The 27,409-nt window shown below is 38.7% G+C and overlaps 1 protein-coding gene across 1 annotated transcript; it reads left to right on the plus strand.

The window, feature by feature from the left end:
• The first annotated feature begins 1,704 nt into the window (after window positions 1–1,704).
• rb1cc1 (RB1-inducible coiled-coil 1) lies at window positions 1,705–18,332 on the plus strand. The gene is made up of 23 exons (XM_086083238.1): window positions 1,705–2,075; window positions 3,309–3,431; window positions 3,511–3,637; window positions 4,911–5,081; window positions 5,341–5,543; window positions 6,779–7,172; window positions 7,257–7,427; window positions 7,560–7,744; window positions 7,826–8,012; window positions 8,090–8,171; window positions 8,231–8,295; window positions 8,375–8,478; window positions 8,579–8,705; window positions 9,917–11,793; window positions 11,869–12,049; window positions 14,020–14,128; window positions 14,203–14,458; window positions 15,349–15,400; window positions 15,697–15,744; window positions 15,951–16,009; window positions 16,157–16,284; window positions 16,407–16,477; window positions 17,375–18,332. The coding sequence occupies exons 2-23, from the start codon at window positions 3,361–3,363 to the stop codon at window positions 17,450–17,452; spliced, it is 4,746 nt and encodes a 1,581-aa protein (XP_085939364.1). The 5' UTR covers window positions 1,705–2,075; window positions 3,309–3,360; the 3' UTR covers window positions 17,453–18,332.
• The last annotated feature ends 9,077 nt before the right edge of the window (window positions 18,333–27,409 follow it).

Consider the following 27,409-nt stretch of genomic DNA (forward strand, 5'->3'; position numbering starts at 1 on the left):
CTGACTGCATATGTTGGGTCCTTGCAGGCTTCAGCACATATGGCATAACAATATGCATGGCTGTAAACTAGGCTGACAGGTAAGGACAAAAGCAAATCAGAAATGTATTACATTTTAAGAACCAATTATATTTCAAGCTCTGTTGGTGATTATATAAACAAGGTTGCATTATCATAATCATAATATTACAGTTATTATATATATATATAATATATATTTATGTTATTTATTTATTTTTACCATGTGAGTCAGTATTATACAGTTGGAACCGTCCAACCTTCAGAATAATATTGTGTGCTCTTGATCCTCCATTAACAAGAAAGTGGTCTGCTACCCAACACACAGATTGACAAAAAAACAAAACAAAAACAATAATATCTTAGCTTTAGCATTTAAAGGATCCAATGTCACTTAATATGTGTCTGTTATGCAAATACAAAGATTTATGAATTGTTTTCACTTTTATTCATTCTTCTTTGCCAGATCATCCTTTGAAAAAGAGACCAAGGTCTCAATTTGCTTTTATTTCCTGGTTAAATAAAGGTTTTCATTGATTACCTTGCCATTCATTAGCCTTGGTGGGGTTCTGTATTTGGGCTTTCCAAACATTTGTTGAGCCAAGGCTCATATTTTACACAACAAAAACCATGATTTCGTCTCAGTTTACTTACTCAGTGTGACATCTGTGCCTTTTCAGACTAACACAAAAGTATGTATCTGTTGTATGAATGGCAACAGTACCTTCTACAATCTAGTGGTAGAGCTTTTTTTATTTTTTATTTTTTATTTAGCCATTTTCAGCAGTAAGAAGTTAGTATTTTGTCTACAATTTGATAACGTCAGTATATTTAATGTACAATTAATAGTTCGACCTTTAAAAACACATTTAGCCACTTGCTGTGCCTGAAAATATCATCACGTGCACAGGTAACGATCAGTCATGGCTCAGTTTGCGAACGTCACATGACCAAACCAACCCAGAAAACAGGTGAGCCGTGATTGGTCATTACCTGAGCTCTGAGCACTGTGACGTAATTTTCAGTCGACAGTATCCCTTTCAACTTGGATGATTGATGGATGATTGTTCATATCCATCCATCTATCCATCTATCTATCTATCTATCTATCTATCTATCTATCTATCTATCTATCTATCTATCTATCTATCTATCTATCTATCTATCTATCTATCTATCTATCTATCTATCTATCTAAAATAACATTTTCATTAACAAAACAAAACAAAATTATGTTAAAATTTCTACAGTTGTTTCTTCGAACGTGTAGAGTTTCTGCAGGAAAGTCTTTATTCGACGTCACTGCAGGCCACTTTAACCACACCCCTCCTCATGTTGCAGCAAAACACTTGAAGCGCCCCCTTTTATTTTCCCACAATGCACCTGCAAACAACCGATGACGTAGCCATATGCTCATCGGCACTTTTTTCGAGATCAGACTTTCTGACCTTAGCAAGTATAGTGTAATTAAAAAACAACGGTACGTTGTATTGATTTTAGTCAAATAAAACCAATAGTCAAATTTGATCTAGCCACAAAATCCCTCCCCATTTCTTTGGTTTAGCAATATTTGATTTCAAATACATGCTTAAATGGTTACATCAAAGAGCATATCCGTACGAATTTATGATAGACCAAAAACTTATGTACGATCTTGACCCTCCCGCGTAACCAAAGAGCCAATCGTTTACGCACCGCCCACAGGAGATGACAACAACAAAACAGAGCGAGCGAGGCTGGTAGCGTAGTTAGCTCCTCGGTATAAACAACAGCAGCGCTTCCCTCTGCTTCTTTGTTCCACCATCCCTGGTTGGATATAACAAACAATAGACTTATTTTAAAAACGGTAATGCTGTTCACGATCACCGGTCACCGCTCACCATGACTGCCATTAACCCGAGGCTAGCCGCGTCTTCGAGCTAGTGTTGCTAAGTTAGCTCTATGTATGCCAAAGTAACGCGGCTCAGCTAGCTAGCTCGGTTGCTAGCTTGCTAGCTAGCCCACTCGCCTTAGGTTGGTAAGGTGGAGACAAACAGCGGGAGGTGCGGGTAAAGTCAGGTAAGACATTCCATTTTGGACATTTAATCCACCTTGTTATGTCATATACATACTAATGCACACGTATGACCGGTAATGTCCGCTTGTTTCGCTGGAAAACGTCAATAATATTTTCAACGACTGTTGCTGTGTTTGGCTAATGGCTACTTAGCGCAGTTAGCAGGGGTATCATTGCAGACTGGCTAACAGATGCCACTCACTTCAGTTACGGAAAAGAACGCGTTATCTAAAAGATAATTGACATACGCACAAAGACAGGCTAGTCACGCACAAACGAAAGGTAAAAAATACATGACAATCCGTTGTCCATTGTGTGACCCTTCAAACTGAAGGGCCTCTAAATTAGGCTAATGACTGGTGACTTTTTATTGCTCTTATTAACGTTTGAATGCGTTACCAAAACTTGATGGTGAGTCGCATTGAATTATTTTGCCAGCAGTGACGTATCATGTGGTAAAAAGGAAAATAGTTTACATGTTTACATTGACATGTCACTGATGATTTTTCCTTCATTTATTGAAAAACGGTGTTTTAGGGATTCTCAACTGGTGGGTCTTGGGCAGGTAGTACAAATTATAGGGAGTACTCAGTTTACAATGGTACTGATATATGACATTAGCTCATTAGCATCATATTTACTGTTTTCCATTGGATTATTTTATATTTATGACCTTTAAATATTTTTCTATTACAATATTTACTGTCATTACAACATTAGTGGTAGATTATGGGACTTTTCGACTTGTAGTAGCAGTGAAATATTTTACATGCACAAGTCAGAGGTCGGAGTTGCCTTTTATTTGGAAAATGACATTATTTTGACATGAATGTGTCAGAAACATTATTACTTGGGGTGTAAATATGGCTTCTAGTTATTTTATAAATAGCCTCTCACATAAAATATGTCTATAATTATAATCATAATATCCAGACTGCCAAAACTGTTCCAGTTGCTTTTTATGTTGCACTTCCCTTAAAAAAAATATATCAGTTCCAAGATGTGCATGCATTTCAGTTTCATAATGAGGTGTTCTTAAAAGCACTTTGAACATGTAAGAATATGTAGTTAAAAGATAAATGCTTTCAAAGGCTATTTTTGAATAGTACATACATCATCGTTCTTAATGACTATTTTATAGATGGGTTATTCTCTTTGATCATGACACAAATAACTATCAGCTGGCATTGCTGGGGGGGGGATGCGTTTCATTGGTGTTTTTGCTTCTTTAAAAGGTGACCTTGGAAGACTAAATGAACAAGTGCGGAGACCAGCAGCCAATTCAACATGAAGTTGTATGTGTTCCAGGTTAACAATGGCAGCACACTGACATTTGACACCGATCTCGCTGTTCAAACGTGAGACTCTGCACCTTGAAGCGCTAGTCTTCCTGCCATTTTGACATTGGTCTAACTTTTCTTGACTTTCTTTTCTCAGTGTACTGGAGCTTAAACATGCCATCCAGGCGAAATATAAGATTGCAATGCAACATCAAGTCCTTGTTGTCAATGGAGGGGAATGTATGGCTGCGGAGAGGCGTGTCTGCAGCTACAGTGCTGGCACTGTAAGTGTATAATAATTTTATTTTCACACCAGCTGTTAAGACAAGGCTGGTTTGATCCTGCCTGCCACCATGCATTTCTAAAAACCACAAAGGAGCTATTATAAGAAGCCCAAACACAGTTTTTCCCAACATACTGTTAATACATGATAATGTACATTTCTCAGATAGTTGCTTAATACCCCGGCATAAATTTAGTAGCCGTGGCATGGAATAGGTTTCTCTCATCAGGCTTTTTTTTTTCTTTTTTTTGGGTGGGGGTGTCTGGCATGAACAGGACTTCACCTTAGCTTTTGGACCACAGTCCAGGCCCAGCACGCCTGCATTTTTAGTGTGGATATGCTGTTGGCAAATGAATGAATAATAATACAATTTATTTCAAGTTCAATTATTTCAACACAACTCTTCGAATGGTGAACGGCCTCTTATTCTTGGATAATTAATTGTATTTAAACTACTTGTGCAACAGTTGAAGTAAAAGTTGATTAATCAATGACACCCTTGATATATTTTCAGTGCATTGCAGTTTTACAAAACCTTTTTTGCACCACGGACCAATTTCATGTAGAGATATTTCAACGGCTCAGCATAGAAAACAACAAAAATGTAAGATTTAAAATACAACTCACCATTATGGTTAGGGGTGCACCGATAAGTTTGATGTACCTGGAGAGGATTGCATGTGCCTGAGAGCTGACTCGTCACATCAACAATAAACACAACACAAACTTGATCTATTGATTAGGGTTCGATTACTGAGCAGTCAGGACAGATAGATACATGTATTTTGTCATGTGGTTGCACAAATAACGTTTTTTTTTTTTTAAAGTAGACTACACGTCTACATCTACACTTAAAAAATGCATTTGGATCCAGAAGATTTTATTTTGTAAAACCACTTGACAAAATAAAATTGAGCAAACTCAACACACCATTTTCTTCAAAAGATTCTGGTGTCACAAAATGCATAGGAAAAAGCAAAACAAAAAACAAAACGGGGGGAAAAAAACATGTGCAATTAATCCTTTAGAAAATCACTGAGCGAATACTCCGTGTAGACTTCAGTTATGTCCCACTTAAGAGGTTAATTTTTTTTCCAGAAAATGTTGATTCATTTTGGAATTGTACAAAGTTGTGTGCAATTCTACCTCATACAAAGCCTGGAATGAGTCCGTCTTTGCCCTAATATGTTCAAATTACTTTGAAACTACAAGTAAAGAATTCACACGCCTTCATACATTGTATTGATTCACGGGTTATCATCGTTTGCCTCCAGGAAACCAATCCCATATTCCTGTTCAACAAGGAGATGATCCTGTCCGACCGGGATCCAACCATCCCCAAAACCACCTTCTCCATTGAGAGTGAGATTCAGGTGAAGGTGGAAGAGTCGCTACTGATGCCAGCCGTCTTTCACACCGTTGCCTCTCGAACACAACTTGCTCTGGTAATTGACAGTTTGTGAAACGCTTCATGAACAACGCACCTCAATACCTAATTGTCCTGCACAGAGCATGTTCACATTATGTTTACACATTAAATAAATTATTTTGATGGTGCATGTACTTAATAAATATTGAATACAATTGTCCAGTGGGATAAATTGTGTCATAATACAACCATTCGTGTTAGTTTTAAAGCAGAAAACGAGCTCCATCTTTGACATGTCATTTGACTGATAACGATGTGTTCTGCTCGCCGCACAGGAAATGTTTGAAGTTGCCAACAAGCTTAGTTCGTTCTGTGAACGTTTGGTTCATGACGAACACCTCCAGCACCAAGGCTGGGCCGCCATCATGGCCAACCTGGACGACTGCACGCTGTCCTATCAGAAGCTACTTCTAAAATTCGACACTGCGTACTCGACGTACCAGCGCGATTTGGAGGAAATTAGGTTTAAACTCACAAAGTAAGTGTCGCCAAAGGTTGGTAACTGCTGTTTAATTAATGCATTTCACTAGTTTAATTTCAAAAGTGAAACTGCCATCACCACATAGTATTGACTTTATTTTATAACTTCAGTAATTATATCTTAGAGCTAATGAAAACAAGGCATTATCATATTTCGATCTGTGGAGTGGTTTTGTGGAAAGGTCTTGAGGAAAATATTAAAAGAAGCACATTTATTTGTCAATTTAAGACATTTCATAAGACTTTTGTTTTTTAAATAAATACACTAGGGAGGAATAATAAAACTGGTTGAAAGGACAATGTTTGTTAAGGCTTTTATGACTAATGAGTTGAATTAATAAGTGAGGTAAAATCGGGATAGGACTTGGTAAACAGTGGCTTCCACCTGTTCAATTTCAAACAGTATTTTTTTTCATTTGTAAATGGCTTTCTTTGGTGTAGTCATTATTATTATTTATGGAGAACGAAAGCAGTTATATTTCATACTTGTTTTGTGGAATAGCTTGGTTAAATATCTCTGTTGTTTGTTGTCAAATTATGCCTTTTTGTTTTATTGTCATTTTAAATGTTCAAAATAAAGTTAAAAAAAATTGAAATTCTGCATGAATCTTACTTCTACGGAAGAGGATTAGGGCCAGTGAAGAGAGAGAAAAAAAAGTTTGGCAGGATTCTGACTTTATTCTCAGAATTCTCCCTTTAAGGTCAGAATTCTGATTTTAAAGTGAGAATTATGCCTTTAATCTCAGAATCCTGACTTTAAAGTGAGAATTCTCACTATATTCTCACAATTCTCACTTTAAAGTGAAAATTGTGAGAATAAAGTCAGAATTCTGACTTTATTAGTGCCACTATTATTCTCTTTTAAAAGTGAGAATTCTGCCTTTAATCTCAGACCCCTGATTTTAAAGTGAGAATTGTCACTTTGAAGTGAGAATTCTGAGAATAAAGTGAGAATCCGGCCACACTTTTTTTCTCTCTTCACTGGCCCTAATCCTCTTCCGTAGACTTCTGACAAGTATTTTTTTTAATAAGTCTGCGTACATTTATTTTGAAATGAACAACTGAAATAAATGAACTTCCCTACAGCATTGTAATTTATTGAGATACTCCTCTGTATTGTTTCTATAGCATATAGTACTCAGCCAGGACAGAACGATGTGTTCCACGTTCTATTGTTTTGTCTTTGCCATCACTGGTACCCTTCTCTGCCTTATTTGCCTTTAATTTTCACAGGCTGGGGATAGCAGTCGCTGTGATGGCCAGGATACCTCTGCTGGAATGTTTAACGAGACAAAGTCATAGAGCGCACATGAAGAAGTCCGCCTCCACCCCGGAGAAAGATTCCGCCGAGACGGAAGAAGAAAAATCCACTGACTCGGTGGTATGTGCCCCAGATGCACAACAAGTCCAGGGGGCACAAGGTTCTACCGAGGCGTCCAAGAGCGAAGGTGCTGGTGAGCAAGTCATGAGTCAAATGACGGACAGCGGAGGGTCTAGAGCCGCGCCGCAGGATAAAGACAGTCCCATGCCCCAATTCAGTGTCACTCTCTTGGACTGGATCAACGTGCAGGATCGACCTAACGACGTGGAGTCTGTTGTTAGGAAATGCTTTGATTCCATCAACAGGGTGAGCCGCTGTTTATTATTTTTGGGAAAAAACATCAGAAATGTGCGGTGCTTAAAAATAATTTTAGAATTATTTTTCCGACAGCTTGACCCACGGGTCATTGAACCCTTCCTAGCAGAATGTCGCGACACCATCTCCAAGTTGGATAATCAAAACATGAAAGCCATCAAGGGGCTGGAGGACCGGTTGTACGCTCTCGACCAGATGATTGCAAGCTGCAAGAAGCTGGTCAATGAACAAAAAGAACTTGCTCAGGTGTGTTAAGTGGAGGAATAACGACGATCAACTTAACAACTTAAACAACTAAATGTTCCAGAAATAGGGGAATTAGTCTAACCGCTACAGTGCTTTGTAGAAGAGTTATTCTTTATATTGATCTCTTAACAGGGATTTTTAGCCAATCAGAAGCGGGCTGAAAACCTGAAGGACACATCCGTTCTGCCCGACTTGTGTCTGAGTCACACCAACCAGCTGATGATCATGTTGAACAACCACAGGAAGCTGCTGGACATCAAAAAGAAGTGCACCACTGCCAAACAGGAGCTTGCAAACAACCTTCAAGTCAGACTCAAGTAATGTTCTCCTCATGCTTTCTTTTGAATTCTGTCTTGCAGTTGACTGCTTTGTGCTCAATTACTCAATCTTTGCATCAGATGGTGCTGCTACGTGATGCTCCACGCAGACCAGGATGGTGAGAAGCTTCAAGCTCTACTCCGACTCCTCACTGAGCTCCTGGAAAGGGTGCGAGTGGTAGAAGCCCTCAGTACAGTGCCCCAGATGTACTGCTTGGCAGTGGTGGAAGTCGTCCGGAGGAAAATGTTTATGCGACACTACAGAGAGGTCCGTAGTTTGTCTAACTTATTATTTCTGTTTGTTGGGTGCAATTACACAAACTAGCAATTGTTATCTTTTCCCAGTGGGCCTATGCACTTGTGAAAGATGGCAAACAACTGTATGAGGCGGAGAAGTTCAAAAGGGAGAACTTTGGGAAACTTTTCAGTAAGTCATTTACTTGTTTAACGTCATACATGAAATAATGACTTGAACATCTTTTTCAGGAAAGTCCTTCCTGAGAAATCGCTTGTTTCGAGGGCTTGACGCGTGGCCTCCGACATCATTTTGTGTAAGGCTTTTTTTTGTTTCTTGATTAATAGCGTTTTAACCTGATCACTTTAATTCACTCTGCTCTGTATTGTTCACAGACACGGAAACCACGAAGATTTGATGATGAACTTCCAGATATCTCCCTCAATGACTTGCAGTACTTGAAATCGTGTTGTCCTGTCGAAGTGCAGCCTTTTCTCATGTAAGCATTTACCAATGACGTTTGTATGAAAATGCAATTGTAAATTTTTTAATTCAAATTTAAAATCCATAAAAGTCATCCGAATATTTTTCTCTCGTAGGGTCCCGACGATTTGCAACTTCGAGCCTTTGAATCGGCATGTGCAGAAGCTCCATCATCTGGTCCAAGTTGCACAGAGTTTGGACGACATGTCTCTAACTGTTACTAACCTGCTGAGTGAACAAAGGGTAAATCCACATCTTTCAAAGGTGGTCTTCAAACCATTATTCAACAGGGGATGTTGTCTAACCATAATGATAATATTAAATGAAATGCATTATATTGACAAATTTATTGGGAAGAGAATATATGTTGCTTCAGCTTCTGGGAAGACAATCTACAAGATGTTGCATGTTTTTTTTTTTGACAATCTACATGATGAGGTGTGGAAAAATTATTGCCTATAAGTCACATATGGCCTACTCCGTTTCTTAACTAATTTGCTCCTAAATATGTATAAATATGTTCTATTTTAAATGTTTTTAGTTGTCCCAAAGACATATTTATGTTTTCTATGTGTTTTTTTTTATGCTAGAACATACAGAAGGCAGCCTCTCAACTGCACGGTTGAAGAAATTGTAGTAATTACACAAAACGGCCAGCAGGTGGCAGCAGTGCAAAAGAGATCAAAGGGCCATGTTGAAAAAAAGCTAATTACTCACAGACTGATCGAAATATACATGATATATATTTTCCCCGATGAAAGAAGAGACTCTATCTTTCTTTTGGTAGGTTCCATGTTTTTATAGCAATAGAACACTATATTCAGTGGGCCTTGCAAAATCAGACAAAATTTAGTAAAACAGCCTTGAGTGAAGGGGATTGCTTCGGTGAAAATGGCTGGGAGTGAATGAGTTAAAGGGGAAGTCAACTCTAAAATGTTTTTTACAATAGTATGTTCTATGCAGCACCACTAGTCTAAACACAGTTAATGCTGTATTTGTGTAATATGAAGCAAGCAGCAGAATCCACCTGTTTTTATCCATTTTAGGGGGCGGCCATTTTGCCACATGCTGTCGACTGTAAACTACATCATAGTTGCTCAGGTAATGACCACTTACAGCTCATCTTGCAAACGTCACAAGGCCAAATTAAAAAATAGGTAAGCTGTGATTGGTTGTTACCTGAGCTTTTAGCAACTGTGATGTCATTTACAGTTGACAACAAGTGGCATAATGGATAAAAAAGGCTGCCTAATTCATATTCCACAAATGTAATATTAATCAGAAGGCAGTGTTTAGACTAGTGGGGGCGTAGAGAGCATTTTGTTGTAAAGAGCATTTATGGGTTAATTTCCCCTTTTTTACCCAGCCCACCAAACATTTACATTGCTCATCTAAGAGCCCTGTAATATTTGTAGCACTAGTGTAATTGTCTTCACTATGTTTTGTCTTTCAAGGCGTCACGTAGCCAGAGCACACACCGGTCAACCGCGTTAACGCCTCAGTCGGCAGAAAGCCCGCCTGAGCCTCAAACCTCGAAAACGCCCACCTCTCTCAGCCTAGAAGGATCCAGCTCTCATCCGATCCACGTCCCCGCCCCTTTAGAGGACCTATCTCCAGACAGCATCGACGCACAGACGTTTGACTTTGAAACCATCGGCCATCCCAACATGGACGCCGTCTTGCAGCCCGGGTCCCTCGATCTGGATTCCCTGGCAGAGAGCCCTGAGTCTGACTTTATGTCCGCCGTCAATGAATTTGTGATCGAGGGGAAGCTAACCTCCCCGAACCCCATCAGTGACCCGACCAGCCCCGAAATGATGGTGGAGTCTTTGTATTCATCCGTCATCAACGCCATTGACAGCAAGCGCATGCAGGACACCACGATCATGGAGAGGGAGAACTCGAGAATCGCCGTGCTCCATCATGCCATTGACAACTATCGATTAGCCGCCGAGGAGTCCCACTCCAACCTGAGGTGTGTGAAGGACGACCTGTGTCGCCTGCGAAGTCAGGTCTCCAAAGAGCAAAACGACTTTGGCTTTGCCCTGAGGAGCGTCAGCTCAGAAGTTCGCGACATAGTGGACAACATCTGCCGGGCGCTTGAAATGGAGCTGAAAGAGCAACATCAGAGCGAGATCGTCGCCGTTCAGCAAGTGTATGAGAAGCAGGTTCGCTCGCTAACAGACGACAACCAAGTCAACCAGAATATCGTGCGAGATGTGCAGCGAGCCATGTTGGAGCTGGAGGGGCTGATGGAGCGCAAAGAAAAAGAGCTCACCCAGCTGGAGGGCGACAAGGCGCTTTGGCTCGAAACGGAGAGCAATCTGAGGGAGAAGCTCATAAAATCGCAGCAGATGATGAACGAGCGAACCACAGAGCTTGAAAACCTGTTGGCTAGCCGAGACTCTCTGACAAGTCAGCTGGAGAATCTTCATTTTGAGATTGAGCGTGGCCAGCAGAAGATTAGGCAGGAGCTGGAGGCTGAGGAGCAGGCGCACTTTAAGGAACTTGAGGACAGATTGAAGATGGAACATGCCGCAGAACTGGGTAACCTCTCAAAGACTCACCAGGAGGCTTTGGAACACATTGCTGCTGACAACATGGCGAAACTAAAGAAGGCATCAGAACATCATAGCAATACTCTAAAAGAAAAGGACCACCAAATCAAAGACCTAGAGGCTCGCTATACTGAGCTTGCACAACTGCGTTGCAAAGTGGAGATGGAGCTGGCCCTCAAAGAGACAGAAGCAGAGGAAGCGAGGGTTCTCCGAGAGGAGACCAAGATGCAGCAGGCCGAGGCGGTGAGCTCTCAGGTAGCAGGCCAGACGCAAGTCCTCAACGAAGAGCTCGCAAAAGCCAAACAAGAACTCCAGATGAAAAACGAGGAATACGAGCTGGACCGAGCTGAGCTGAAGAGCTTCCTGAAGATCGAGAAAGACCATTGCATCTCGGAGCTGGTGGACAGACACGACAAGGAGATGGCGCTGTTGCGAAGCGAATTGGCCTCCTTGCAGCAGCAGGCCCAGGATGCTGACAGGAGCCACGCGGAGCAACTCAAAAACCTCAAGCAAGAGCTGGACCAGCAGGTGTCTACTCAAAATGAAGAAAATAAATTGCAGTTTAGGAATTTCCAAGAACTGGAGCGGGAGTTGAGGACTGTGAGCAGTAATTTGCAGGCTGAAAACGAGCTTTTATGTAAACGACTAGAGGAGGAAGCCTCAGATGAAGCTTTGAAAGTGTTACAGCTGCAAAATGAGGAGACGGAAAAGAGACTGTCTGACAGGATTCGACAACTTGAGGATGAGCTTCAAAACAGGCCGTCATTATCGAGGTAAATCGTTTTGACAAAATCACCTCATAGTCTCCAACATTTTAAATCCAATAAAAAAATGGTTCTGCTTTTCAGTGACGCAGGACTGCCACTGTGTGCCGATAGCTGCGCAGATGCACCTCTCTCTCTGGATTCGGCCCTGCAGGAGCGCCTGCAGCAGGAGAGGGCCTCCCTGAAGATCCAGCTGGAGCTTCTGGAGAGGAGGAAAAATGAGGAGATCCAGAACCTCAAGAGCTCCCTGATAGCAGAACAACAGGTTTGTACGCCTGCTATCGTTGCCGTAACAAAAATCCATCCCTCCACGGTTCCACCTGATGTTTCTTCTCGTTTGAGGTGAGTTCTACTAAGGAATTTAGTTATGTAGGGATGCAGAAGTCTCAATGGAAGGTTTTATTATAAAAACATAAAAATAAATTGGAAGAAGCGACTTTTCTTAACCCGGGAGCGCGTGACCGCATTTCTACTGTTCAAGCCCGGAGCGCTCCAGCATCCTTCTCCCTTTTAAAGTCATTTTGTTTTGTTTTGACCAATTATTGGTGTCTTAGCCGATAAAATGCATCAGAATATGCATGAGAGGGTGATGTGGGCCTTGTAGCATGTCCTGGAATTTTATTCAAGCATTTATGTTTGACGCAGATTTGCGGGAGTTTTTAAATAAATGACGCAAGTGACGACGGCGCGGGTGGAATTCAAATCAGTGTAACGAGTCGACAGTGACATACCGTTAAGAAATATGTTTGCAGACAATGAGGATGTTGAACATTTTTGACAGCTTTGTAACGGAATTGATGACGAATAATTACCACTCGATCTCCCGAAGTTATCACAACTGCGCTCCAGTGTTGAATTAAAATATATTTGGACTTATATATCCGCAGATGCGACATTTATTTCTTGATTTAAAAAATATATATATTGAAGGTTTATAATAATAAGCTTTGTTTGTGTGAACGCCACAAGTGTAAGCTCTGAAATGCTTCAGGAGCTGAGATATCTATTATTTAGACAATATTGTTGAATTTCCAGGAAAACTTCAGGTTTTCGGGGGTGACTCTAAAGTCACCCATGGGTTTTTGGAGGCATGTTTTGCCAGGCGCCTTAGGCCTCAATGAGCTACATACGAATGTAAAGTGTGTCACAGTCATTTATGAATTCATGCCAGCCATTTTAGAAAATTTAAAAAATTTCAATACCCACACAATATTATGTTCAATAATTATATACAAACTGAATCTGCCAAATGACACAATAGACTCCCTCCTTTTTGCCTTTTCCCATTCTTGTATAATAAACAGTAGAAAAATGTGAGTTGCACAAAATGCAGCCGTTATTCCCATGTACTCTCGAACTGTGTTTATTTAATATAAAATGGGTCTATGATTTCATCTACTGGTGGTTGTGCATCAATAAAGTTGTTTCCAAGTTTGACATTTGCAGTGGAACAGATTCTCCCCCATTGAGCCCCGTTGAAAAAATGTATAAATTGACAACTTGTCAAAAGGCAGTGAATAAGTGAACGAAACCTGTAACTGAAATACAGTAACCCAAGTACAGTATACACTTTTTGAATAAGAAGTCCTACAAGCCAAGTCATATTGTTTATTATGATTTTATTTTATTTATCTCTATCAAGCATAACAGTAAGAACAGCATGATAGAGGAAAAATGCACAAAAAAAATAAGATGCAAGTTTGAAATAGAAAAGATAATAAAAAATTGCCATTGATTGAATGCATTTATTTGTGTTTGTAATTAAATCTTTATCTGGTAAAATAATGTTTTTGTCATATGCCACCTAGGAGCAATTTTTTATCGAAAATTATCCAGACGATCTGATTTCAACATCTCAACAGTAATTAATCACCGAATTCTGTAGTCTTTTATGGAGGAAGAGTGATTATCTTCTGTGTTCAATGTAAATAAGACGTAAGTAATGACCAAACCGGTAACAATCAGTTTAAAAAAGGTTGAAGAGTACATCAATCCCCCCCTTTTTTAATCACTATACGAATATGAAATCCAAAATAAACAACAATCATTGGTTAATAAACAGTAATCAGAGAAAAAATTGCTTTTGTAAAACACTTAAATGCAAAATAAAATTGTATTTAGTTTCTAAAATAATTAATAGTGACAGCACTAAATGACACTCACTTCCAAGCTATTTGAATGTCTGTGCTGATGACCTTGGAGTTCTTGCATCTAAGTCTACTTGTGTTTCTTTAGACAAACTTCAACACTGTTCTGACTCGCGAGAGGCTGAAGAAGGAGCAGATCATCAGTGAGCTCACGGAGAAGCTGCAGAACGTCACTCAACAGCAGGAAAAGGATAAAGGTGCGCACCTCTCACGTCCTCTTGTATTCACGTGAAAAGCACCAGATTGACAACTTGCTTGTTTGTGCTCGTAGCTCTGATAGAGACTCTGTCTGAGGACCGAGCCAGCGTGATACAGGAGAAGAAGCACCTGGAGGAGGAGCTGAACCGCCTGCGCAGCACCGCCCTGGTCTCCTCGGCCATCTTCACCAGCCACGCCGCGGCGCAAGAGGTCGCCGGAGCGTGTTCGTCCGAGCTCCTGGCCGACCCCGACAGACTAGCATCTGTGGCCACCTTGAGGGACGACGAGCATGTCGACTCGGCAGTGGAGGCCAGCATGGTGACAGTCCAGTAAGCATCCTAATCAAATACTAACCAAAATGATTAGTTTTGTTGTTGTTGTAAATTACACTCAACAAAAATATAAATGCAACACTTCTGATTTTGCTCACATTTTTTATGAGATGAACTCTTAAGGTCTAAAACTTTTTCCACGTACACAATATTACCATTTCTCTCAAATATTGTTCACAAGCCGGTCTAAATCTGTGATAGTGGAGCATCTCTCCTTTGCCAAGATAATCCATCCCATCTCATACTCAGTATTGACTAGGGGTGGGTATCGATTCAAATTTCCTCAATTGTTGATTTCGATTCACAAGAATTCAGTTTGATTCGATTTCGAACAGTACATTTCAAGAAAACAACAAAATACAAAATAATTCATTATTTAAAATACTTTTTTCTTTTTAATTTTTGGGGGAAAATATATTAAAATAATCATTTCATGGTTTTATGAATCGATATGTTCAAAAAGGAAAATCAATTTGATATTGATAATTCGATTTAAAAAAAAGTTTTTTTAACCCAGCCCTAGTACTGGCTTGTTTTCTGAGTAATCAGACCCCCCACCCCAATAAAACAAAACTGCACTTTTCACAGTGGCCTTTTATTGTGGGCAGTCTAAGGCACACCTGTGCACTCATCATGGTGTCTAATCAGCATCTTGATATGGCACACCTGTGAGGTGGGATGGATTATCTCGGCAAAGGAGAAGTGCTCACTATCACAGATTTAGAATGGTTTGTGAACAATATTTGAGATAAATGTTTATCGCGTATGTGGTAAAAGTTTTTGATGTTTGAGTTCATCTCATAAATCAAAAGTGTTGAGTTTATATTTTTGTTGAGTGTTTTTTTTTAGTTGCGTACCTTAACACTTCTTTCTTTTTGTGTGTCTAGTGATAACATCCTGATGTCTGAAGAAAAGCAGAGGATACTCTTACTTGAGAGGGTATTTACACACACTTAGCATTAGCAACACTTCCAACAAATGCTTGGATCTAGCTTCTGTTTCTACTGTACATAAATAGAGTGAAATCACACAAATAGATGATACACGTGTTCCCCGCTTTATACACGGGCAGCATCTTGCCTCTGTTTCAATGCTGCTTCCAAAGGTGGAAAATGACCACGTTAATTCTTGTTACCTCATTCAACTTCAAAAAGCTTTCCGCATCCCTGAACCCAAATTAAAGATAACTGTTACTGTAATGTGGTCTAATCAATGTCATCAATGATTTCTTTCAGACTTTACACATGAAGGAGGAAGAGAACAAGCGCCTCAGCCAAAGACTGGTCAGTCCACCATTGCTGCTATGCTCAAATTGCTCCATTTGGTGGCAGTAGCATCAAAGAGTATTATTCTGATAAACTCACAGGCCATTTTTAGCCTGTAGTTGAACTGAAGGATGTATAACACAATAAATGGACTTAATTCTTTTTTACAGAATTCACAACCAGAAAAGTGACTTTTTTTCTTTCCTTTTTTTTTTTTTTTTTAGATGTCTCAAAGCATGTCTTCTGTGTCCTCACGGCATTCCGACAAAATCGCCATCAGAGAGTAAGTGAACAAAATCACTTCACAAGTCAAAGCTAATGATTTTTCGATTGACCTAAAAGTCGACACTATCAACGAATGCGCCGCCGACTGCGCCAGAATTACGCGACTCGTTCCATCATTGTCTTAATACCTTTTTGTGTTTGTTAGTTTCCAGGTAGGCGATTTGGTTCTTATCATCCTGGATGAAAGACACGACAACTACGTGCTGTTCACCGTCGGCCCCACGCTCTACTTCCTGCACTCGGAGTCACTCGCTGCGCTGGACCTCAAACCGGGTTAGAGTCAAAGTTTTAGAGTTAATAATTAGTTTATTTCAGCTAAAACTTTGTTTTCCTTTTTTTTTTTTTATATATATACATGCATGTGTTTAAAAAGTCTGTCTGTTGTGGTTGTGTAGCCTCGGGCACATCAAGGCGGCCGTGGGTGCTCGGAAAGGTGATGGAGAAGGAGTATTGCCAGGCTAAAAAGGTATTTAGAGAGTTTAACAAGCTCAGTGTTTCAGTTGAAAAATTGTGGACTTTATCCATTTCTTTTATTGGCTGTGTTTGGATTCACACCCTATCCACTAAATAGACACGTTGCCATTTGGTAGTGCTTTTTAAACGTGTATTGACCAAGTAATAGCCACAATGCATCTCGGAAAGTAGCGAGCAACGATGCTCAGTGGAAAATCAAAAATCCCATGCTGCATTGTCCGACAACTGAATGATTTTCCGTTTCAAGGGTATTGGTTCATCAGCTGGGGTGCGAAAATGCCCTTAGTATTAGAGCTACACATCACAATTACAAATATTGTATGTGTTTAATATTTATTACAAAAGATGAGCCAGCTGTAGGTGATCCAATACATTGTAGTTATGTACTTAGTGGCACACCCAAGTCGTGTTAAAAATCAATTTTTCATTTGACTGATGAGTGAGCCGCTATATTATTTTAACCCCTTCAGACCCATAGATGTTTGCAGTGGGCATGACATATTCGCGTGTCCAAACCAAGGAAACGCATAGTTTGGATGATGTCAACACATCTGGTTCATGATTGGATGTTAACTAACCAATCACAATCGCGTTGATTTGCATGATGTTCATGTCAAAAATGTTGCACATAAGCTTGGTAAGTTTACAACACGTTATAGCCATATAATCCTGGTGTCCACTATAACAACTAAAAGCATTATAACCCCCCCCCCCCCCAAAAAAAAATTGCCCAGCAGAAAAAATGCGGGTATGAAGGGGCTAAAAAAATAAATAAAAAATGATATAATAGTGATGAGGGAGTAGGGAATGGGTGGATGATTCCGAACACAGCCGTTATCCTTTTAGATCGTTGGGCCTTACAAAAGCTCTTCCTGTGTTCTCTTACCAGGCCCAGAACAGGTTCAAGGTTCCTCTTGGAACCAAATTCTACAGAGTCAAAGCTGTTCCGTGGAACAGAAGAGTATAATAACCAAGTCATAAAATGTCGAAATCATATTTTTGTTTTCTCAAGACATAGCATTTCACTTGAACAAACGTTTCAAAAGATAAAAAGAGAAACTATAGGTCATCATCATGCAATTTTTAAGTCGTAAACACTCATCTGCCATCAGATTATTATTATTATTTTTGTGTTTGTTTTCTTTTAAAGCTAAATTTGGTTTTGTGGACCAAATGCTATCAACATGAATCATTAGGGTGTTGCCCTATACACTGTGGCATGAAGCCATATGACCTGCTTGTAAAAACAGAACAAACTGTAAACATGAGTTCTCAGCATTATCAGCATTTGTCCTGTGTGGAAAATATTGTCATTATCAAAAGAAATGAAGACAAAAAAATATATATACAGTACATTTACTATGATTCTAGATGTTTATAGAGGAATGTTCATGGCATGCATATTGATATGTTTTCTTTGATTTGACATATTCAGATAAGTGTCGTAGTGGGAAAATGTAATTGTTCCTCACGGCAAAGCAGTCAGGCCCGCCTGTGAATACTGACGTGTACATTATTATGGCTGAGCTGATTCGGGGACAAGTAAGTCACCTTTGCAAACCTGAAAATGCACTTTGAAAAATAAAAAAAATGAAAAAACAAACGTAAAAAAAAATAGAAAGGAAAAAAAGAGAAGCTTTTTGGGAAGCAGCGGAACTGTCGTGATGATTATGATGTCAATCATACGCAAACTTTCCGCTAGAAAATGTAGAAAGAAGCTGTGTGTGACCGTATTTCATGATGAGACAACATTGTACATTAATCATCACATCTCTCGTGTAATAAGAACATGACTGTATTGCAAAAGAATAGAGTTTTCAAACAATAAAGGATGGATCCCAAATACACTTTGTATGCGCTGAAATCTAAATTTATTGCACACTAACTCGCGGGAATAAAAGTATTTAATTTTCTCAAGGTGCTGCTTTAAAGCAATATTTTGCCTTTACCATATCAATTCGGAATATGCGGCGGTAACTCCAGTAAGTTACAGTTGCATATTCCAAATTGATTGCACTTTTAATTAGTGATACACACACACACACACACACACACACACACACACACACACACACAAGCCTTTTTATACACTTCACTTGACCAAGCAGTTTTAGGGGGATGAAAGGTTTCTTTATTTTTCTCAAACTGCTGCATCACTCACTCGGCTTTAGCTGAATCAAATTGACGGCAATTTTACTGAGACGACACTCGTCCTTTTCAAATGGGGGTGTGGTGCAACGCCAAGTAAAAAACAAACAAAACATATTAGAATAAAGTGTAATTGCACATCCACTACAATAGGTGGCAGCGTTGCTCTCGTTGTCAGAGTGTGCAAGGGGTATTTATCTCTATCTCTATATTTCAAATTTAGACAAATTACATTTTTTTCCCTCAACAAAATATCAACTTTATTTTTATCTAACCGCTGCGGAGTCAATTCTACTTATTAGGGATGGGCGAGTACCGATACCAGGTATCATCGTTGCCGATGCCAGCCTTATTTTAAGGTATTAGTACTCGTGAAATTAAAGGAATAGAAAATTGTCATTAATTTCAATTATTTTTGGGGGAATATACTATACTGGAATATAAAGGTGTTTCTTTGAAATTATCTGTCATTTTTGGAGGGAATTTAATGTAGTTTTGGTATCGGTATTGGTGACTACTCAAGAGTGAGTATCGGAATCGTCCTGAAAAAAGTGGTAAGGAACATCCCTACTTTTAATAAAACAGGATTAACTATCTTCTTCCATACTGTTTGTAATTTTTATTTTGCATGCACCCATTCATAACTTGAAGTTAGCTCAGCAGTTTTATTAAAAACAAAACAGAAAAACTGTTATTTATTCCTCTCCAGCCTCTTGGACCGAGCTAAAATGAGCTTATTCCAAATTGATGACAATTTAAAAATGGGACACACTCACACAACATATAATGTATGGCCTTTATCATAATTCATGCTAGTTAAGCATGTTAACACCCCCTCAAAATGTGTTATTATTTTTCTCAAGCTGCTGTACCATCATTTTATCTTTAACGCAACAGAAGTTAGTTCATTCCAAATTGATTACAGTAATACGGGCAACACTCACAGAACGTCAACAGAAACACTGCTTATAACATGCCTAGACATTTGCTGTAAAAGAAGCAGCAACAATAAAAACAACATTTCCTAATTTTTCCTCAAGAGTTAGTTGCATGTTTTTCTCCTTTATTCCTAATTACTGGAAATTTTATTTTGGGATACACTCACATAACCCTCCAATACTGCTTAGTCAAAGTTGGCTTGGATTGTTTTTTCTTCTCATTTTTCTTATGCGGTTTACACTCCATTTTGTGTCTTGCATAACTGACGTTATTCCAATTTTACACAAGGTTTCTTCAAATAAATTATTACCATAGTTACTTTGAGGGCGTCTATAATAACTTGCTTTAATCACTTCTTTAAAACAATTGGCAGGCTTTAGTGCAATCACTTAATTTTCTTTGGGAGGAAATAGTGCAGTTTGGAATACACTCACACAATCTTTGTAGCACGCTGTAATGTAATAATTTTCTGAACGTGATAATATTTACAATTAACTCGAACAAAAATGTGATAAAACCAATAATGTAATTTCATCAATGATAAGCGGTTCACATAATGGATGATTAGATGTAATAGTAAAAATTCTGACTCGGATTGTCTCAGAATCTAAAAATGTTCAGTTCATAGTTCTACATGTTGTGTTTTGAGGAACTAAGACTTACATACATTTACATAAAAAATTGGAGTGTTAAAATGTTGGTGTTAAATGTTCCGGAGTTGATTTAAACCCCCAAAGTGTATTTTTAACACGGTCTGATTTAAATGAAGGTCAGTGTTGGGAGTTATTTGACAGAGTTGATTTATTAAGTGTTAAACCAACTCTGCAGAGAGTTCATCAAAGTAAGCTCCGCCCACTTGGTTAGAACTGCTCTGCCGCAGTGTTTTAAGTTAAGTTAAATGTACCTGTTCTTTTTTTTTTTGTAATAATTCTATGTTCGTGTTTTATTAACGAATTATAGGGTGCCACAATCTTTACACTTTCTAACTCAAGTTACCATTGTTTTTTTGTAATAATTCTATGTTCGTGTTTTATTAACGAATTATAGGGTGCCACAATCTTTACACTTTCTAACTCAAGTTACCATTAAAAAAAAATAATAATAATTTTCTTAAGCTGCTGCGCTATATTTTGCCTTTAACATACCTGAAGTTCCATATAGATTACAATTTAACACTCACAAAGTGCCTTAAAAATAAATTCTGAGTGACTTTGGGGGCATCTATACTAACAAATTGCTTTAATCACACCTTTAAAACAGTCGGGGGAATTCGGCCCGCTATATAGCACATTCATTGAATTTCCCTTTTGAGGAAGTTGGCACGCGGCTGCAGGCAACAGACTTGAAAACGGCTTCAAATAGGGGGGCCCGGGAACGCCGCGGCCCTCATGGAGACGCGAGCGAGCCCACCAACATCACTTTCCCAGTTCACAGCGGGGTGCATCGCAGCTCGACGCCGAGCGCTCCCTTACCATGTGGGTCTCGGGGTGTTTTAACAATGTTTAGCTCCATTTCCTCCGCTCAGCATAAGCCTCTTGTCACATTTTGGATGGCTCCTTCATAAATTGATGGTGTGATTCCTACAATTTTCGGGACAGGCCTGAATGACAAAATATGCAACACAACATTCGATACCGAGGTGGCTGGCAAGCGCCGAGCATGTGCACTGGACAGGCTCTTAGTGTAAATGTTTACAACCCCCCGCTGAGCTTGGTGCTGCCGGGAGTCGCTCGCGTTAGGCTGAATGGGATGCCGCGTTGCCATGTGCGCCCGGTTCCACTGAAACCTTTGAATGGCTGTCAAACTTCGCTCGGCAAACACTTGACGACCCTTCCCCGGCGCGGGCCAGATTTTAATTGGCTTGAGAGGAGAATGGACTGGACATCATAGTGGGCACCTTTTAGCTACGATATTGTTTGTAACGGATTTAAAAAAATAACTACACTAGATAAATAGATACTTTCTTCATCCCGTTGGGGAAAATAAATAGTAAATGGAGCAGAGTAATAAAATGTTACGAACGTATAAAAATAACCACAGTGAAAATTGTTGATGTGCTTACATTTCAGAAAAAGTAAACTGATGAATAGTATTGAAAAATGGAACCTTAGACATTTGACGTAAAAAAAAAAACTGCTGCTGAATAGAACCAATTAACGCTGCAATTAACACGTTTTTTAAGTAATCGTAAAAAGGGGATAAAATATTACTAGCAGTGTTGGGAGGGTTACTTTTAAAATGTATTCCGTTATAAATTACCTGCTAAAAAATATAGTTAGTAATGTAATCAAAGTACCATAGTAATGTAATTTAATTACTTTGGATTACTTTTGAATTACTCCAATACCGAGTAAGACAAAAAAAAATAATCACCACAGTATATATTCTATACAATGTGCTACTGCTATTTGAGGGTGAAAGGGACCTGGGCAGCCTGCAAATAGCAAAAATCCTTGTGTAATTAAAAAGCATGTATTGATTGATTTATTGATTAAAGGCCATATGCGGTTTTCGTACTGCCACTGAAAGCAACCACACCTCACAGTTTAGATACAGAAACAGACAGACAATCCAATGAGGATGACGATGCGTGACATCAACTGCAAAATTAATTTTTATCCCAGTCACAATTTTAGCCGTGTATAATATACGGCTATTTAAACATCAGACACAATAAATACACTGTATATATTGTGTCTGATGTTTAAATCGTGAAATGGTGGAAGGAAGATGGATTTGGAAGGTGTAACTCACATTATAGCTAGCAAAAAGCTGCAGCGCGTAGCATGCCGCTGGACTCTCAGCTCAAACTTTCGCTCCTTCAGCAAGCCGAGTAAGTTCCAAACAGTGAATATCGGTCGCCATTTCCACCTCCTGTCCGTGAAGTTTTTAAAAACTGCACAGCTCCAGTAGCGACGGTCCCTCTTGCTCTGTCTCGCTCTCTATCTCTCGCCCTCGCACTCTCCTCTCTCATCGTAGAAATTGTAATCCCACGAAGTAATAAAAAATTCTATATTTTTTAATAAATGTGCCTGTAATCTGATTACATGTTTTTTCCTGTAACTGTAACGGAATACAGTTAAAACAATTTTTAATCTGATTACGTGACACCAGTACATGTATTCCGTTACTCCCCAAGCCTGATTACTAACGTATAAAAATAACCTCAGTGGAAATTGTTGATGTGCTTACATTTCAGCAAAAAATAAATTTATGAATATTATTGAAAAATGGATCCTTAGACATTTGACGTAAAAAAACAACCCACTACTAAATAACCAGAAAATACTGAATAGAACCAATTAATGCTGCAATTAACAAGTTTTTTAAGTAATTGCTGAATCTCGATTGTTTTGTCGACTAATTGATGAAACAACAAAAAAACGTTTAAATGTCTACCCTTTTATTCAAAAACAGGCCATTATTTCAAATTGACAGTGCAGAAAATGAACAAACAAATTGATCATGTTTTGTTTGGTCCATGACGAATATTAATCATTGTTTTAAAACGGAATAAAAACGGCCAGCAGGTGGCAGCAGAGTATAAGAGATTAGCCAGGGCCATGTTGCAACAAGCTCTTTTCCCCAGTGGTTTCACCAGGAATGTGAATATTGATGAAACTATATTCTAATGTTAATTGCTACAAAATTGAAACAGATAGATAAACTACTTTTTTTCCTGATGAAAGAAGAGACTCTAATCTTTCTTTTGGTAAGTTCCATGTTTTTATAGCAATAGAACATAATATTCTGTGGGCCTTGCAAAATCAGTCAAAATCCAGTAAAACAGGAGTGAAGGGGGTTGCTTCAGTGAAACTGTCTGGGAGTGAACGAGTTAAAGTAAAAATATATTTACTGTAGGTTTTACGGTGGCCAAGTGATAAGCACATTGGTCTCACAGTTCTGAGGTTGGCGGTTTGAATCCAATTACTGACCTTCCTTTATGGGGTTTAAATGTTCTTCTGTACTTGCAAAGGTTTTCCTGAGTCGCCGACTTCCTCCAGTCTTGCAAAAATAAGGTTCAATGACGACTCCAAATTATCTTTGGGTGTGAATGTGAGCGTGAATGCTTGTTTGTCTTTGTTTCCTGTAATTGGCTGGCAACCGGTCCAGGGCGTATCCTGCCGCTCTCCCACAGTCCGCTGGGATAGGCTCCAGTTCAGGATAAGCACCAGGGAAAATGAATGGATGAGTTTTTATACATAACATTATTTCATTTTTCACATAGAACTGTATTATCGATCTTAAATGTGCACATTCAAAATAAATGAATATGCATTGAGATGACTTCCAAAAGCACAAGAAAATAAATATTATTACGTAGTGTAGGTAGTATTATGAAGCATGAGCAATATACTGCCATAATATTAGCTATACTTGTAATCACAATATAATGAGATCATCTGCCACAATAATGTCACTAAAACAATATAATTCATTGGAACAGTTACTCTGACACCAAAATATTTCCCACAATAGTTCCTATGTATTTATCTGTAATGTAACAGACTGCTTTTTTTTTTTTAATTCTCTTTGGAATACACTTTATTTTTTTTAGTATCCATGCATTTTTCCTTTAATATAGCTATAGTTAGCAAAGTTAGCGAATAATTTTTTTTTTTTTTCTTGATTTTGTTCAAGTTGATTTCATGTGTTTATATTCCAATTACAAGACAAGATTACTTTAGATCACACACCAACGCACGCATACACAAACTTGCCTTTAGCATAACTGAAGTTAGCTTAGCACATGGGTAAAACATGTTTCTTTAATTGTCAAACTGCTGTGCTGTCACTCGTTCCTTTCTTGCCTTTAACGTAACTGAAATAACCTACCATATTAATTGTTTCAATTTGGGCTAGATTGACACAACCTTTAACACACTGCCGTCAACTTACTTGAGTTATCTTAGCTTTTAGAATAGGTGTTTCTTAATTTTTTTTATCAAGACGTGGCACACTCACTTGCTCCATTTTGCCTTTAATGGAACTGATGTTACTATATTTAAAGTTGATAGTAGTTTGTAATTTAGGATACACTCACATAATCTTTAATATACGACTTTTAAAATAGCCTAGCCTAGCTCGAGTTAGCTTGGCAAATGTCAATGTTTTTTTGTTATTATTTTTCACCATTCATTTTATTTATTATTGTGTAAAGCTGTGCCACATCACATTGAGAGCATTTATTTAAAAAAATGTTTAGCTACAATATGAGGGAGTGGGAGTATTAGAAACGATTATTAAGTAAACTACAGCCACGATAATTAGCATGTTGTCAAATTGTCATTCGATTCAGCTGTACCGAATGTGTGATAGATACATTGGAAGTCGTCAACTTCTTTTAAAGGCACGTAATCAGCCGTCTATATGCTTTTTTTGATCAGGCCAGGTCTGTTAATACATCTTTAAAAGGGCCTCAGCCACAATCCAAAGAAACGCCACAATGCCTTTTCTCCCCGTGTCAACACGCAGGCTGCTGACGCTAAATGAAGGTTTAGATGAGCACCCGCGAAATATCAAGACGATGTCGCCGCTGATTCACAAAGAATGTCAAATCTCGCCCTTTTGTCACGCGCATCATCCGCCCGTTTGCAGATAATACGCAAGTTTTATTTGATTCCCTGACACTCGGCGAGATAGATGCGGGCTGTAAATAAACAAGCATTGTTTGGCGGAGGGGGGTGTTCCGGTAAATATATGCGTGAACTTCAAATGACAGATCAATGAAAATGAATAGGCAAGCCTTCAACGTAACATTTTTATATTTTTGAAATCTAAATGAATGCCAGCGTTTGGAAGAAGAGCCAAGGGGAATTAAGGCTGAAAGTGCAAAGCAAGGAGGAAATCTACTTAATGCCATCACATTTCCGCCCTATTCATTGCCTGGGAGAGAGATTAGGTTATATATCTGCTGTCAAGTGGAGAAGTTCAACGAAACACAATGATCATCAAACAGACATGCTTCAACAGACATGCTTCATAATCTCATCCGCCATTGTGCCTCGACTACAGGTTGAGGAGGAAATCTTAGACAGGGCCAGATTAAATGTCTGATGAAATGCCGGCGAAATATGACTGGAAGCATGCTTGAGTTTTTTTTTTTCTTCTTCTTTTTCTTTCCCCAACCCACATAATCGCTATTAGTAACACACGCAGCTGCATACATTTGAAATTTCAACACATTTATCGGTTCAGGATTGGAAATTGTCACCAACTGATGGCAGCGTTTTATGGCTAATTAGCAGTGTGAAAGGGGAGCTTTTGAGGCTCCCTCGCAAAGGAAGAAAGTGCGTAGGTTTGTGTCGTACCCAAAAGGCACATTTGCGGAAAAGTTTGGCGGCGAGCATCGAGTGTGCCTAACGAGATGTAAAGTGTAGCTTTGTACACGTTTTAGGGGAAGTTTAAGCGATGTTTGAGACGTGCAAAAATAGAAAATTGTCATATTATTGCATTGGAAAAAGAAGTGGAAGTATCAGATATATATTTTTGAGTTAATTTAAACTTCATTTAAAGACACAAATTTATTTAAACTTGGAGAGCCTGCACTGGGGGAATTCCAGTCACAACGCAGCAGACACGTCCACATCAAAATTGAGCACTAATAAGCTTAATACTAATGCATATATTTGTGGAGACTGGGGTCAGGAGGTATTTTACAATTTAAAAAATTTAAAAAGTAACTTCAAGATTAGACGGCGCTTAATATGAAAAGAATAATGCACTGTGCAATTATGCCATCTAGTGGCAGAAAAATGACTAACACAAATCAATATCACCGTTTTACAGTACAGTACATCTTTTTAATTTTAACTCAATTTTATGAATTATTATGAAATTACTGCATCAATGACTAAAAGATGCAGCCATATTTCTATTAACATTTTTTTCCACTTGTATGCTTTAATGTTAAGTTATTGTACATTTTATTGTATAATTAGAACAGATATAAAATTTGTGGTTAATCGTGAGTTCACTATTGAAGTCATGGGATTAATTATAATTAAAAAATGTAATCGCCTGACACGCACACACACACACACACACTTTAGGGTTGTCAAAGTTAAATAGTTAACTTTGTAGATTAATTTTAATTCTTTAAAATGTTTTTAAAAAAATAACTCACTTTTATTTTTTTCCACGGAGCCACTGGCGTGAAGATGGACAAACACGGACTGCAAGTAGTTTTACTCGCTTGACGCTTGTTGGAGAAATCTTAAATAATTTGCACACTTTACAAAGTCAAATTAAATGAATATATTAGTTTGTACGTCTTTGTATCTTCTCAGAGTAAAATACTGTGCTCAAGTTCCCAAATCACTGAAGTGTGCTGCTTGTGGGCACAACTATAACCTGGAAGCAAAAAAATCTGAGAATTGTTTCTATGAGAAAAAAAGATCTAAGCTTCCTCCTCATGGTTGTTATTTGCCTGTGAAATTCCGAAGTATTTGTGGCTGTGCTGCACATCTGTTACGCTGCCTTCAGGTCGTTCCATCCATTCGGTTGACATCTTCTTCCCTTGCCTAGATAAAAAAAAGGGGGGGGGGGGCAACGTTTGTTATGCTAGCTAAGGTTCGCTCAAGGTTGCAATGTTCGCTAAACATTCTCTAATTGGTTTTAATGTTTTTTTCTTGTGGCAAGGAAATACCACCTTGTTAACATGTTCTTGCCACAACAAAAGCCATTAAAACTTTAGGCGAACGTTTAGTGAATGAGCGTGAATTCTTGCCAACACTTTTACCCCTCAGTAGGATATGGGCTTAATTTTATTAAATTGTATTTATGATGTACATGATTAAAGTTAGGGATTAATCAAGCAATCAATCAATCTTTATTT

The sequence above is a fragment of the Leptonotus elevatus genome, chromosome 1 (genome assembly GCF_054856555.1).
Source record: "Leptonotus elevatus isolate MCC_2025b chromosome 1, RoL_Lele_1.0, whole genome shotgun sequence".
Lineage (NCBI taxonomy): Eukaryota > Metazoa > Chordata > Actinopteri > Syngnathiformes > Syngnathidae > Leptonotus > Leptonotus elevatus.